The sequence below is a fragment of the Pipistrellus hanaki genome (genome assembly GCF_964339955.1).
Source record: "Pipistrellus hanaki genome assembly, chromosome: 4".
Lineage (NCBI taxonomy): Eukaryota > Metazoa > Chordata > Mammalia > Chiroptera > Vespertilionidae > Pipistrellus > Pipistrellus hanaki.
The window spans coordinates 88,402,144-88,417,435 of record NC_140506.1 but is presented as its reverse complement, the minus strand read 5'-3'; the positions used below and the strand labels follow the sequence as shown (position 1 = coordinate 88,417,435).

At 42.6% G+C, this 15,292-nt stretch overlaps 1 protein-coding gene across 1 annotated transcript in view; it reads right to left on the bottom strand.

Moving 5' to 3' along the window:
* Nucleotides 1-15,292, bottom strand: part of LOC311621607 (ectonucleotide pyrophosphatase/phosphodiesterase family member 7-like) — a gene marked incomplete at its 5' end in the record, with an annotated part of 29,442 nt that continues 14,150 nt past the window's right edge. Inside the window, 5 exons of the mRNA XM_084881840.1 lie at nucleotides 1-290; nucleotides 1,938-2,061; nucleotides 3,484-3,712; nucleotides 6,251-6,877; nucleotides 14,235-14,380. Coding sequence (XP_084737966.1) covers nucleotides 221-290; nucleotides 1,938-2,061; nucleotides 3,484-3,712; nucleotides 6,251-6,877; nucleotides 14,235-14,380 — 1,196 coding nt within the window. The 3' untranslated portion in view covers nucleotides 1-220. The remainder of the gene's footprint in view (nucleotides 291-1,937; nucleotides 2,062-3,483; nucleotides 3,713-6,250; nucleotides 6,878-14,234; nucleotides 14,381-15,292) is intronic.

Sequence of the window (15,292 nt, the reverse complement as noted above, 5' to 3'; positions counted from 1 at the left end):
CTAAGAGTAAGGGAGAGAAAGAGTTAGAAATATCAATGAGAGAGAAACATCGATCAGCTGCCTCCTGCACACCTCCTATTGGGGTTATGCCTGCAACCAAGGTACATGTCCTTGACTGGAATCGAACCTGGGTCCCTTCAGTCCACAGGCTAATGCTCTATCCACTGAGCCAAACCGGGTAGGGCAACAATGAGTCTTAACTATGATTTGAGTCTTGGTCCTAAAGGGCGACTCTTGGGATTTCGTTCAGGTGCACTGGTTCACTTTTGCTGTTTTGATCAGCGCTCTGCCTGCAGTAGAAAATCAATGGCAATAGGTCAGTTAAACTCATAAATACAGGACTTATTCTAGGAACACACATAATAGCTATTATCTTTCCTCTGAGGAGTGAAAGGACATGTATAGTTGATGCCAGAGTGACTGTCTGATGTTATACTAAGATATTAATAAACCTAGGCTGGTCCCACCTTACCTAATGCCATAGATGGGAAGCAGATTGGGAAGATCCTCAGTAGGCTGCAGCACTGATCTACACCCAGAAGAAACCTCCATCTTTGTGTGAGGGCTCTCAGGAGGGACAAAAGTGATAACATTTCAGGTCTGAATCTGGAAGGATCAAGGCACTGAAGGGATGTTTAAGGTTTTATGGCCCTCAAAGGTGTGGTATGTTCAGGTGTAAGTGAAGTTTAGGACTGCTGTTTAGCACAAATAAAAATTCCAGGTGGTGTTGATATGGAGAGAAGCATTAGGACATCCCAGTGGTCCTTCCAGAGGCCAGAGGGATGTGCATGAGCACATGCCAAATTAGTGATTCAGCTTTTGGATTTCAGGCTTTCATTAATAGTAATAATAATAAAAACCTAATGCATTTTAACTGTATGGAATGGTTGCCTTTTAGAAATTATGCTGTGGGCATGGCAATTCAATCAGTACATTGCAGTTTTTCCTGTATCTCTCTTATGGCTAATGGTTTCTGTAAAAAAGGGCCAATTGATTTCTTTCTAAAATGTTGCTGCAGGGTGTAGAGACCTTTGTAGGTCATGTTTCAGCTCACAGGAAAATTTTATAGTTTAAATAGAAATTACGTTAACTGTGGGCTTTGAAATGGAGTTAAGGTTAAGCAAAGTTCTGCCTTTCGGTAGTTTATAGTATTCGGGAGGTCCCCATGCTGTGTCCAAGTAAAAAATGGTCAGGGTTGGGTGCAATAATACAGAAGGCTCAGTCTAATGACAAACTACTGAGCTGTACAAAGCAGTGCACCAGCTCATATAATGCTTTGATGGGTGATAGAACCAATGTTATGGTTTGAATTGTTTCCCCTCACCTCAAAAGATATGGTAAAAGTCCTAGGAATGTAACCTTATTTGAAAATAGGGTCTTTGCAGACATAATTAAATTAAGATAGGGTCATACTGGATTACATTGGTCCCTAAATCCCATGACTGGTGTCCTTAGAAGTCAGTGACACAGGGAGAAGGGGCTGTGTGACAATGGAGGCAGAGATTGGAGGAAGAACAAGGACTGTTGGCAACCACCTAGAAGAGGCCCAGAAGGACCCACCCCTACAGGTTTCAGAGGGACCATGGCCCTGCCCAACCCTTGATTTTGTATTTTTAGCCTCCAGATCTATGAAACAATACTCTTCTGTTGTTTTAAGCCTCCCAGTTTGTGGTACTTGGTTATGGCAGCCCTAGAAAACTAATACAACTAGTGTACAATTTGGGGGTCTAGTGCACTATGAAAATGCAGGGTCCTTGTTAAGAATTTTGAGGCTGTCGCAGTAGCTTATTAAACCAAGCTGGGGGCTCTTCTGAGTCCTGGGCCCAAGCTGGCTCTGGTTGCTGGGTTCTCAAAGTGCTGGACCCCTTGTGGCAGGACATGATTGAAATGGATGATTACAATCTGCACCAACCACAGGAAACCCAAAGGCCACTCACTTCTTTTTCCGACGAATGGCTGTGTATGTCACTCCAGTGACAAACAGAACTGCAAGAACTCCTGTGGTAGTCCCCAGACCTATTGCTGTATTTTGGAGAGCAGATGACCTCTGTATCTCTGCTCCTGTTAAGAAAAAAAAAAAAAAAAAAAAAAAAAAAAAAAAAAAAAAAAAAAAAAAAAAAGATCAGATGGTTTTTAATTGTCCGATTACTAAGAGGCTGTTCCAGATGCTCCAGGGTCCGTGGGAAGTTTCCCATCCAGGCGCTAGTGAATATTAATTATGGAAATGAAATGTACATTTAACCCAAGAAAAGTGCTCACTGTAGAGAAATCTCACAGGGCAAGTCATTGAAAGACGATTTACTAAATGACCTATTCGCCAAATGACCCATTTGCCTAATGACCACTTTGCCAAATGACCAATTTGCTAGAAGCCAATTCACTGAAAATCAGTTGATGGGATGTCCACTGCTTATCAATAACTGATGGTCAAACACACCTTACCCCAGGTCCCAGTGTGCTATGGGACAGAAGTGGGGTCCAAATAGTTGAGCAGATTCTAATGCATTTTTAAAAGTCCTCAATACTTCGGTGAAGTGGTCATTTACTTAATTAGTTTTCTGCAAAATGGCCTGCTTTCTGTAAGTTCACAAGAAGATCGTGGGCAGTGACTTGGAAGAAGGGTGCAGGAAGCTATTTTTTATACTCTGTTTTGATTGAGTATGGTTGCTCTAAGCACTCAATAAATCATCAGGCGGTATCTAAGTCTCTCCCCACAAAAGAAAAGCTGGCCAGTGTTTGCAAACACTGAATTCCCAGAGATGATTTCTTTCTTCCTTCATGTCACCCAGATTCAGGATTTTTTAAAAACGTTCACCCGAGGATGTGTTTATTGATTTTAGAGAGAGAGGATGGGAAGGAGGGATGGGAAAGAGAGAGAGAGAGAGAGAGAGAGAGAGAGAGAGAGAGAGAGAGAGAGAGAGAGAGAGAGAGGAAACATCGATTGGTTTGTTGGTTGCCTCCCGCACAAGCCTGGACTGGGGATCAAACCTTCAACTTTTGGTGTTCGGGAAGGCAATCCAATCAACAGCCCCTGGTCAGGGGCCAGATTTAGGATTTTGAAGTCTTAAGAATTAGCAACCTCATTTATAGGAACCCTTGCCCCTTCAACAATGAGTGAAATGATTAGCAGCTTTTCTCCAGGCGCTAACTTGCATGGAGTTGAGGAAGGAAGGCTGATTTTTGGTATCTACAAGGGGCAGACTGCACACAATTTCTGATTATCAGTAGGATTATCCTCTGACTTCCTATATGGAGAGCCTTCCCTTTGCCCCTGAAGCACTGTGTAAAATGTCACCAGCACATTTACCTCCTCTGCTATCTTTTTAGAGCTGCTGATATCTTGTATTGGGGGTGCTGAAGCTGCTGGGAAACAGGATTATTCTGCTTGATTTCACCCCTCCCCAGGAGACCCCATTATGAATCCATTCTTTCTCAGGACAGGAAGCAACTGCCAATTTTCTGGTGGTTGCTTTTGCATCTCACCTGGTTGCTGGTCCAGAAGCATTTCTTGGGTGACGGCCAGGGAGCCATTGTGGGGCTCAGGGGTAACCCCCAGGAGCTTACACATGAGTGGGTAGATATGGATGCTGTCAAAAGGCTCAGCCAGGTGATTCTTCTTGAAATCTGGCCCGAAAGCTCTGAATATGGTCCTCATGTCCTCGAGATCATTATCAAAGCCATGGTCTCCTTTGTTGAAATAAATTATAAGTTGCTGAAAAATAACAACAAAAAAACCCCCCATTTTAGATCCCAATTCACTGAAAGAATATTGCCCCTTAGTTAATATGCCTATCGGATCCATGAAATCTTTGAAAATTTAGATGACGAGGAAGGACACTGCTTTCCACACTGGCAGAGAGAGGAGCGAAGAATGAAAGATCTTTAAAATAGAATAAGTTAGAAAGCGTAGAAACAGCAAGAATATAATGATAACAATATTGGCAATGTCAGTAAGCTCAAGCATAGAGTGCTTATTATGTACCATGAGTTGTTCCAAATGCTTTACAAATATATGTTAACTCTTTTTATCCTCAGTGGCCCAGCAAGGCCACTGTTATTATCTTCCCTATTTTGAAGATGTGAAAACTGAGGACATCCCACCAACTGATTTTCAGTGAATTGGTAGTAGCAAGGTTTAGAGCAAGTGTCTGAACCCAGACTGTATGGTTCTAGAGCCAAGTATGTTTTTTATGGCATAAAAGTATGTGAGAGGATGAGTGTGTGTGTGTGTGTGTGTGTGTGTGTGTGTGTGTGTGTGTGTGTATGTATATATAATAGAGGCCTGATGCATGAAGATAAGTGCAAGAATAGGCCTTCCTTCCCCTGGCTGTCAGCACCGCCTTTGCTCCAGCCTGGAGCAGACTTTCTGCCTTCCTTAGTTCTGGCCTGGAACCACCTTTCTGCCTGCTTTTGCTCAGGCCCAGCGCTGCCTTTCCACCTGTCTTCACTCTGTCCAGAGCCACCTTCCGCCTGTTGCCTTGTCATGTCAACTTGCATATTTCCTTCTTATTGGCTGTGGGTGCCATGATCTTTGTCACAGAATTATAGTCAATTTGCATATTCTGTCTTTATTAGAATATATATATTTGGGGGGAGTTTGGAGAGGAGGGAATAAGGACTGTAGGTAATTGTTTAATGAATGCCAGTAGGATCTGTGCCCCTTTTCAAATAACTAAGTAACATCAATCACAACACTGTTTATATTTTCTTAGGACCAACAGATGTTCCAGCAGGTAAGAAATGTGGTGCTCTGTGCTTTGGAAAGTTGGCCTCATATTTGGCCAGGTGATTACAGAAAGCTCCTGTAACTCAGCTGAGGCTCCCTCACCCTAAAGAAACCAGTCCAATGACCTTTGAGGCCATAGGGAAGCCCATCAAGAGCAAGTGCCCCAGTGACGCCCTCATGTGGTTTGCAAGCTCTTTAGTTCCTGAAGAGAGAAGAGTAGCATCCACTTTACTCTGCACCTCAAGGCAGGCAGATGAATGGAAATCTGAGTGGTCCACTCAGTGAGATATACTGAGACCAAAAGATTTTCTGTTTAATTGTTAGTTTTCCAGAAGATTAAACTGATCATAGCATCCTATTCCCTCAAACTCTGGTTGGTCATGTTGGGAATGTGACTATCTCATTAAATGCCTTGGCCATACTTGCAACTTGTTACATCATGAGCTAGGGTTACAAAGAGGCCACTGATGTTGGAATCTCTCCTTGAAGAGGCCTTAGCTTTGGGTAAGCATCCTCAGTGGTTTGGGCTATTTGAGGGATTCCAAAAGACCAATAAATTGTTACACTTTATTGTGAATATTTCCACCACCATTACACAATAACCTAGTGAATTTTTTTCAAGACCTGTAGCAAGCTGAGAATATATAGATTGCAAACATAATTATGTTTGGCCCTGTCCACAGCCTTAGAAAGGGATATGTCAAGCTATACCTGAGATGGTCTTCTGTTATGTGATATTTAAATATCACCTCAACTTTGTTCTGACATGAATTATTGGTTGGTAGTTAAGAAAAACCAAACCATTTCAGTTATGTCTCACAATTAGCATTGATTTTGCTTATTTAAGTCTAATAAAATTTGTGTTGAGATAAAATTTACATACCATACAATTTACCCATTTAAAGTGTACAATTCATTGATTTTTAGTGTATGCACAGAGTTGTGCAACTATTATCAGAACCAGCTTAGAAGATTTCCGTCATCCCAAAAAGAAACCCTGTGGCCTTCTGTAGTCACTCCCCATTCGTCTCCAAGTCCTCTCCCCCTCTGGCCCTAGACAACCACCAATCTTATGCTCTATCTCTATAGATTTGCCTGTTCTGAATATTTAATTTAAATGGAATCATATTAATATGTGGTCCTTTGTATTTAACTGGGCATAATGTTTTCAAGGTTTATTTGAGTTGTAGCATGTATCAGTTCTTTGTTCCTTTTATTATTATTTAAAAATATATATATTTTATTGATTTTTTTACAGAGAGGAAGGGAGAGGGATAGAGAGCTAGAAACATTGATGAGAGAGAAACATCTACCAGCTGCCTCTTGCACACCCCTTACTGGGGATGTGCCCTCAACCCTTGACCGGAATCGAACCTGGGACCTTTCAGTCCCCAGACCGAAGTTCTATCCACTGAGCCAAACCGGTTTCGGCTGCACTTATGTTTTGATGTTTTCCAGACTGTCCCTCCCTAGTGGCTCTCTCCCAGATCCAAGATGACTTTATTCATTTAAAAATCAACTCACCCCATTGATGTTGTAACCAGAGTCCGCATACAGCAGGATTGGCAGGACCCGCTCATGCTTAGCATAGTGAAAGCGTTCTGGAAATTCCTCCTTCTTATAGACATGGAGGTGTGGATGTGCATTCTTCAGCGCTTCGTAAAGAGCTTCCTCTTTTCCTGGTTTGGGCAGGATCATCCCAAAGCCTCCATAGTCCACAATATCAAACTTGACTAAGTCTCTGTACTTGATGTAGTTGGTCAAGAGGATCTCAGTGACATTGGGCTTCTTTTTTACTGTAGTCATGCCGTGGTCTGATGTGATGATGACATTGAGGTGCTCAGTCAAGCGGTGTCTCTCAATGGCTTCCACCAGGTACCCAATGGTTCTGTCGATTTGCTGAATCATTACCCTTCTATTTTCCGTCTCGGGCCCGAATTTGTGTCCCACATTATCTGGCTCTCCATAGTACAGAGTCACAAAGTCAAAGTCTTCCTTAGTGAACCAGTTCATGACAATATCAATGTTCTCCCTCCACTCTGTCTCATTGCTGTCTGGGTGAGTGTAAGACTCCACCAGGGACCTCTGGACGGCTTCACCCTTGTATTTAACACCTCCCCCAGGATAGTGGAATGACGCCGTCTTCCTCCCCTGCAAGCACAAGAAGAAAATTCTATCAGGCCATTTCTCATAACAAGCAAAGCCCAACTGATCAACATCCCTACCCTTGTCCAGGAACCACATGGACTTTGGAGTTAGATGGGGAGGATTTCATTCTTGGCTTCACTACAATCTCATTGAATCTAAAACTCCATTAGCTGAAAGACATGCCAATATTTTATGCACTGATAGGAAAAGCAATGATGTCAATTAAAACACGATACACCAGGGATTGGAAGATGTACTCTTAACTTCGGAGATGGCAAAAATAAAAATTCTTAGAATGGAGGAAAAATGGCTCTAAGTTGGTGATAGTGTTGTTTAATCTCTTATGCTTCAGTGTTTCTACATGTAAAATGCCAAAAAGTAGGTTGAATTTTTATGAAGTTTGAGCCAATTAATTTTAAGGTAAAATGTTGGACATCATGTTTTGGCACATAGTAGGCACTCTTTCCCTCCAAATATAACAAGCCACCACAGGTCTTTCCCAGTGTGTGCAGTGGATAGTTAATATGTTTTCTTGCCCAGCACCCATTCCCCTGTCAACTGGTTTAGAGTCTCCTGACTTTCTCTGGAGACTCTTCTCTCTGCGCTGGCTTCATGCCAGGTTTGGGATGTGTTGGCTCCATTTCTGGCTCCAGATATAGGCTGAGGCTTTAGCTTGGATAGAGGACACTGCATCCTCTGGTCACTGTAGTTGGTTCAGCCTTGGGCCCATGTCCAAGCTAATAAGATACAATCATGGGACTTCCTCTGGGGATGTTGGAGAGGGGAGAAACTGCCCTACTGGTTCCCATATCTAATGCTTATAAAATTTGGGGGTGTTTGCAAGAAGGGGAGACTATCTTGTTTGCTGTGCAGTTTGCTCAACCACTGGGCCTGATGCCCTGCTCAGAGACAGAACAGGATGGCAGTTAAAAGTGTGTTTCGATGCTGGATTGCCTGGTGATAGTCTTTCCCACCACTTGGATGCATGAGACTCATGCTCTCCACATCAGTTTCCACATTTGTAAAATGGAGATGATTATGCCACTTCATGGGGTAGTTGTGAGGACTAAATGCATGTAGAACACATTAGTAAGCTAACGAGCTTAGTTTCTATTTTTCCTGGAGAGGGACAGAGAGCATTGGGCAAGGTAGCATGGTCAGGTAAAGAGGGGGCAACAATTATTCCCTCTAGTTTCTGTCTTCTGCAGGGAACTGAAGGTGTTCCTGGGATGTGCCTATACATCACAGGGCTGGGGACTGCAGAGAGAAGGTGAGATTGAGGACTTCAGTAGTGACAGAAATGACTGTAGGATAGGGCATCGAGTTCTTTACAACAGAGGAATTAGCTATGAAATATGGCTGAGTCTTGCAAGGCTCCAGAGAGGCCTGGGGTTGCTCCTTGACACTGAGATTTTTGTTGGTGAGGCCTGGTTACCTTCACTCCTCTATGTGAGACCACAGGCAACTAGGTAGAACAGCAAATTACAGTGAACAGGAAAAGGGTCATGGCCTTCCTACAGTCTTTCATGGGAAGAGCCTATATGTTTCTTCCTTTTCTTGTCTCCAGAGAGTAAACCAGGGAAGGGTGTGTATGTATCTGAAAGAGTAGAGCACAGGCCATGCTCCTACTCTAGGCTGCTGGGACCACCACAGGGTCTATGGAGAGGGTAGCGGGGCATCTGGGAAGGAGAGTTTGACTTGGATTTGAGATAAAGGTTCTACCATGAGCAGAGTTGATTCTTCAGAAATGGAGCTATTTTAACAAAACAGGCGACTACAAAGTCATGAAAATATTCTTTTAAAAAAATTAAATATATATAGAGAAAAATACAACTTGTTGTTCTACTTATTTATGTATTCATTGGTTGATTCTTGTATGTGTCTGCGCTGGGCATCAAATCTACTACCTTAGCATATCAGGATGATGGTCTAACCAGCTAAGCTACCTGGCCAGGGCATGGAAATATTCTTAAGTGATCTGCTCCCCAGCAGAAAGGTGGTTTTGGACAAAGTTTGGTAAAATAATTAGGAAAAGAAAATAATTTTCTGTATGCTAACCAATGTATTATTAATGAGATGGACACATCTCACTAAGTAGGTCTACTTTTGCAAAGCAGCTCCTCAATCAGGAACGGGCACATAGTAGATACTCAATAGATTTTTGGTTCAGTGAATGAATGGCCTTATTATTTGGGGAGCAAGTGCTTTTCTTCATCTCTGCTAAACTATTATCTTGAGGGCTGTTTTGTGACACTCCTTGTATCACCCATGATTTGGATGCTCTGAAAAACACTCTGAAGTTCATTGGTTTCAGTGGAACCAAGGGATGGTGATCATGTGACTATGTTGATAATATGGAGAATAAATTACTAGGAAAGAATTTTGGGATAATGGCTCCTAGGTTATGGCTATTTTGTAAACAAATGAGCAGAAAAATACAACCAAGAATGATGCCAAAACTTCCCATGTATGTTTGAGAAGTAGGAAAGCAATTTGGAAATTGTAGGGGTTACTATTGGTGCCCCACCCAGGTCCCCTTATTGGACCAACGCACCCCCCCCCCACTTCTGTGAGACTCTCAGCTGCCTCACCATCTAGAAAATTACCCTCAACCAAGTAGCCAAGACCTGTCTCATCTGGGAAGGTGTTTCCTCCACCCCCAGCTGCTTGTGGTGAGTGATTGACAGGAGGACAAAAGACAGGTTTCCTGGCCTCAGGGTGGGATAACATTGGGGTTCAGTTCATGTTCCAGAGCTCCCCATGGGGTCAGGCTGAAGCTGGTCTCCAGCGAGGACCACATCTCACTTAACTCTTTCCCCTGGCCTGTCAGTTTTCCTTACTCCCATCTCTTGACACTTCTCCCTCAATGCATTACCCACACTGAATTCCTGCCTCAGGCTCTGCTTTTAGGAAATGTGACCTAAGATTCTCAATACTAACTACTTTGCAAGGCTTCAGGAGCTCTGCTATCCGTAGCTATAGGTGAAATATTATCCCCTCTACTCTCCAGCATTCATTTTCAATTATGTGATCCAGTTTTATTTTCTCTAAAGTGCTTTCCCCAATCTGAAATCATCTTAATTTGCTTACTTATTTATTGTCTATTTCTCGCCTCTAGAATGTGAGCTCAAGGAGACCAGGGACCATGTCTTTCTTATTGACCACACTTTCACTGGGACCCAGAACAGGCCTGGCTCAGAGTAAGTGCTAACTGTTGATTAAATGCATGCTGAATGAATGCATGAATCATCTCTTCTGATTAACTTATGGAAATCATTATAGAATCGCTTTCTCTTTTGGGTTCTAGCATGTTATTTGTAACCTCTGTAGGTAACACATTTTCTTTCTGATAATAGAATTTCTATGGTTGATTTAACTTGCAAATCCTCTAATATTTATTTATTGCATTTCTGATTGGCAATCGACATAATTCTCAGTTTTTAGCAACGGTGCTTTGTTTAACTTACATATAAATTGTCTTTGCTCTGAAGTATGGAATTGACTGGAAGGATGACACTTCTAACATTTTGTAGAATGTAGTTTGACCAGCTGTTTTATTATTTAGAATAATTGACATTGAAATTCCCAGGGACTTAGGCAGCCCTGCATATCCAGTTGAATTCCTGATGTTTGCATGTTAAATCTCAGTTGTTCCCTTCTTAAAATTGAAGTATTTTTGTGTGTTGTATTTTCAACACACACCTTCTTTAAAGATATTCCAAGCTGTTGTCTTAGGAAACTGATTTTTCTCACTTGGTCCCATAAGAATTTTAGGAGTTTTGCTGCTCTGTGAAATGAGCTCCAGAGAGAAATGTGTGTGAGTGTGCATGTACACACACACACACACACACTTGACTCTGTTTATTTGGGACCCATGATAATAAAAAGTGCTATTTTCAACAAATACTTCTGAGAAATAATTTGAGCACTTAATTGGATGCAAAAGAGTTGGTATTTACTATTCTACCCTTTAATTAGCATAATCAGTGTTTCTAGTAGCAATAGCAATTGCAAAATCGCTAGTTTTATTAGGTTCATTATTCTCCCTTAGTGTAGTGTTGCATCGATGTGGCTATTACTTTTAAGTTGCTTTTTAAAAACAAGAGTTGGTACTTTCACAGGGAAATCCTGACTATTGGGTTTTGTACAGATTCACCAAACTCTTCAGAACCAATAATTAGAGGAAAAGTCAATTTGGTTTTGCATTTTGTCTTGTCTCTTCCCTTAGGTGACATAATTAATGTCACAAGGCACACATTTTATGAAGGTTCCTGTGCTTTGGTGGGGAATATGTGTGGCTTAGGGAAACAAGTTCCATACTGATTTGAGGGAATGGTCGAGTGAGAAGAGATGGACTCCATGTATTTAAAATTCAGAAGTCAAAATTGGTTCTGGGCATTTTCATTGCCTTTCTGTGCTTAGGAGGAACCACTGAACAGAAGGCAGCTCTACGTTCAAGATTCTGTTTTCTCCCTCCCACCCCTTTGGAGGAGAGATTGTTATTCTTAGAGCCTCTATGATGCATAATAAAGACACAGTTTGGGCCAATATTGGGATGCATTACCTTGCTATTCAAGGCAGATCCTGCTCACAGTTCTTCCAAGTTTGGAAGCAATTGTTTGGGAGATTTGGCTTACACTGAGAACCAAGCTGCTTTCCCATTCTCTCCCCAACCCCCTCCTAGTGCTTGCCTACTGTGGTCCTGTTACAGACTCTTGGCACCATGCCAATCTCACTCAGATCATGCTCTGCCTTCGCACTGCTTACGCTCTATAGCTTCTCTGGAAAGGGGGGAGCATATTCTATAGTTTTCCTAGGTCTTACAGTTATGGCTGCCTGCCTTTCTCTGAGAATTAGGACTTGTGAATGAGGTGAAGTACCTTGATCATTGATCAAGTTCAGTTATTGGGGGTGTTCATCAAAAATCCAAGGTTCCAAATGGAGCCTCTCAGTTTGTACCCTGACCTTTAGTGAAGTCCTGCTGGAATGTGGGTGTGCTTGTGGGCTTGAGTAATGGACACACAGGTGGGCAGGAATCCCATCTTTTAGGCATCATCTACGAAGGCATGTCATTCTCATGCATCTTGATGGATTCAGGCAGCGTTAGTGTCACTGAGGAGAACATTTTAGTCATATTAAAGGTTCATGTATCAATCTCCACAAAGCTCACCAGGAGGAGACTTGGGAGAAGGATGGATCTTCCCAGTGATGGATACGGGGTAGACCTCCTTCCTCCAGCCCTGCCTGGAAACACAGATGTGCCCCCAAACGGTGTTTGGGGCCAGCTGGAGTGCTACGGCTGGGGTGCTGGCTCTGGGCCACAGGTTTGATCTGATTGCAGCGGCTTTTCTGTCAGGCTCTCAGGGAGCTGGCTGATGGCCCTGTCCCATGGCAGGAACTGCCAGTGGCAGAACGAGATATACCAATTGGACATTCACTTGCCAAACAACTGGCGTGTTGTCAATTGCCTGGCCCCGCACCAGATCCTCTTTTTGCATAACCACTTATGAATTCAGCAAAGAGGAAGAACACTCTGATGATGAATTGAGCAGAAGGAAACAAAGTTCTGCAAATAAATGACAATGAGATATGAACCATGAATAAGAAAAATAACAGAAAAGGGGAATGCTACCATAGGCCCCATGCCAGTGAACAAATACCATGGCAAGAGACTAAAGAGGCCCTGGGTTTTGAATAGTGAATTAAAGAAGACTGTCCAGACCTCCCTAGCAGCGAGGCAAATAGAAGATTTATTATGAAATCCATGGCTAAATGTTTTGGCCATAGAAGTAGTATGTCATGATTAAGTGTTAAGAGTTACTGAATGCAGGGTTGAGTTTAAATTTCAGTCCTGTCTCTTATTGGCTTTGTGACTTTGAGAAGTTTGGCACTGCTCTGAGCCTCAGTTTACTCAATTGTTAAATGGGTATAATCATAGCACCTGCCTCAGAGTTGTTATACATTAATATATATAAAGCACTTAAATCAGTGCCTGGCTCATAGTGTTATGAGCATGATTTTCTTGGGAGGACAGAATTTATTTGTGTGATCTATTTCTTAAAGTTTAAAAATGTGACAGAAGAAGGATGAACTAAGGCCCAACAGCTAGGGAAAAAATGAACCTGAAGTAGGATAGGATCATTGGCCACCCCCTGTGATTATTCTAGAGAATTGTCCATTATCGCAGCTCCTAGCCTCATGTATTTAGATTAAAAAAAGAAAGAAATTAATTAAACTTAAATACAATTAAAATTCAGTTCCTTAATCTTACTAGCCACATTTCAAGGGCTCAATAACCACATACACCTGGTGGCTTCCATATTGGACTGTGTGCAGTAGAACATGTCCATTATCATGGAATGCTCCATTGGATAGTTCTGATCTAGAGTTGCAGTGACCAGCCAAGAAAGTGCTAAAATCATTTAGCTCCATTCATAAGCATGACTGACAGTTTTTTGGCATTTAGATTTATGTGTCTTACAGGCATTATCTCAGTTAATCCCCCCAATGACCCTATGAAGCAGGGACAATCTTTATTTTATATATGGGGCAACTCAAACACAGAGAAGAAGTCATTGCCCAAGGTCATGCAGCTGGAGAGGGTGGAGGCAGCTGATATCCTGCTACAGGAGTCTGAGTCCACAAACAGTATTCTGAGCTGCTACATCACACCATCTTCCCATGTAACATGCTTAGTGTGGGCTTGGAGCACAGAGAGGCAGCCTTGGTACCCAGGATAGATTTGGAGCAATGGCTGGTGTCATGTGGAAGAAGAAAGAGGTCCTATTCTACAGTGACGACTGTAAGCTCATTGACAAAATGCAAACTGGCAACAGGTTTTCGGGCTGGAGTTGAATACACAGCTCTGATTTCTGCTTTTTCAAAGCAATAATAAATGGCCGTTGGAATCCTTTCAAGTGAATGTTCTCATAAGAGCTTTTCATGGTCTGAAGATGCATTAAATGGTCAACTTCATTCCCAAGGGATTTTATGCCTAAGTCTGAGGAAGTGTACAAACAGATATTTATTAAAGAGCTGCTGGGTCCAGACCCTATGAAGAGCCCTAGAGGTACAATCATGATTAAGCCAGTGTATGTCCTGACTTGTTCATCCATAATAGCTGAAAAGTACTGAGCATTTCCTCTGTGCCCACTCCCTTTCACACATATATCATTTAATCCTTACCTCAAATCTATTAAATAAGCACACCATCATGATCCCTAGCTTCACATTTAAGGAAACACATGTTTAGAGAGGCTAAGTCATTTGCCCAAGGTCACACAGCCTTTAATCTCCATCCCACATGCGTTAGAATGAGAGGCAATATCCCTGCAAGCCAGCCTAGGATTTCTGACTGTACCTGTCTCTGGGCTGTGATCCAGAGGGGGAGAACACCATTGTCCCACCACTCAGTCTTGTTCAGTGTGGTCTTGAAGGAGTACTTCCATTTTGTCTCAGTGTTAAACATCATGTTGTGTATGACTCCATGATCTTCAATCCAGCGACCTTGGGGATAAAGGAGGGAAGGTATAAGCTCTATGAATGGGTGCTGCTATGAGTATTAATGTGATCTTAAGACCACCTCCTCCAGCACCCTTCTCGTTGGCCTACATCTTTTGGTGGACTATGGCTCCAGGTGGCCACCTGGGGGCTTCAGACTTGTTTTTCTGGAAGTGCAAACTTTGGAAGGACTCACCACCTCACTCATGCCAGATTGGATCTGCTCTCAGGAACAGACCTCAAAGCCCAGGGGGAAGCTGACATGGGCTGTGGAAGCTGATGAAGAAGGAAGGAAGGCAGGGCACAGGGAGGCCAGGTTCCTTGGGTTATTTATGCACCCAGAAGGATTTGGACACTTCCTGTGGGATTATTTTTCTTATCTTCTGCTTGTGATGATCTGATTCAATATTGAACATCCAGTCAGCCCGATTCTTAACAAACCTCCCAGGGCTTCTCCTAGGACTCCCATGGGCTGTGCTGTTCGAGAGAACCAATGGAATCAGGAGGATTGCTAGGTGTGGATAGGTATAGACTTATTTCTCTCTACTTGAGGGAGGAAGGTGGATGCTGGAGAATGTGAGTAAGCTAGATTGTTCCTGAAGACATAGAAATTGAACCGAGTCTGAAAAATCCCTGTGAACCAGGGAAAAGGGGAGTGCACATAGGAAACAGTGTAAGGGTAGAACTGAGCTCCTACTCCTCCCTGTTTCCTAGAAGAGAAAGACCCTCGATGACCCTACTGACTTAATAAGTTAGTGAGGATTTCTCTTATGTCCAAGGTAAACAGAGGCAGGCAGGACATTCATGGTCATGGGAACAGGAAAGGGAAAAGCTCTCCTTTGGGTCAGTCACCACTCGGCCAAAATTCCCCTCAGGTGGCCAAGGTTTTCACCTGGGAAGATGCAAAAAGAATTGTTG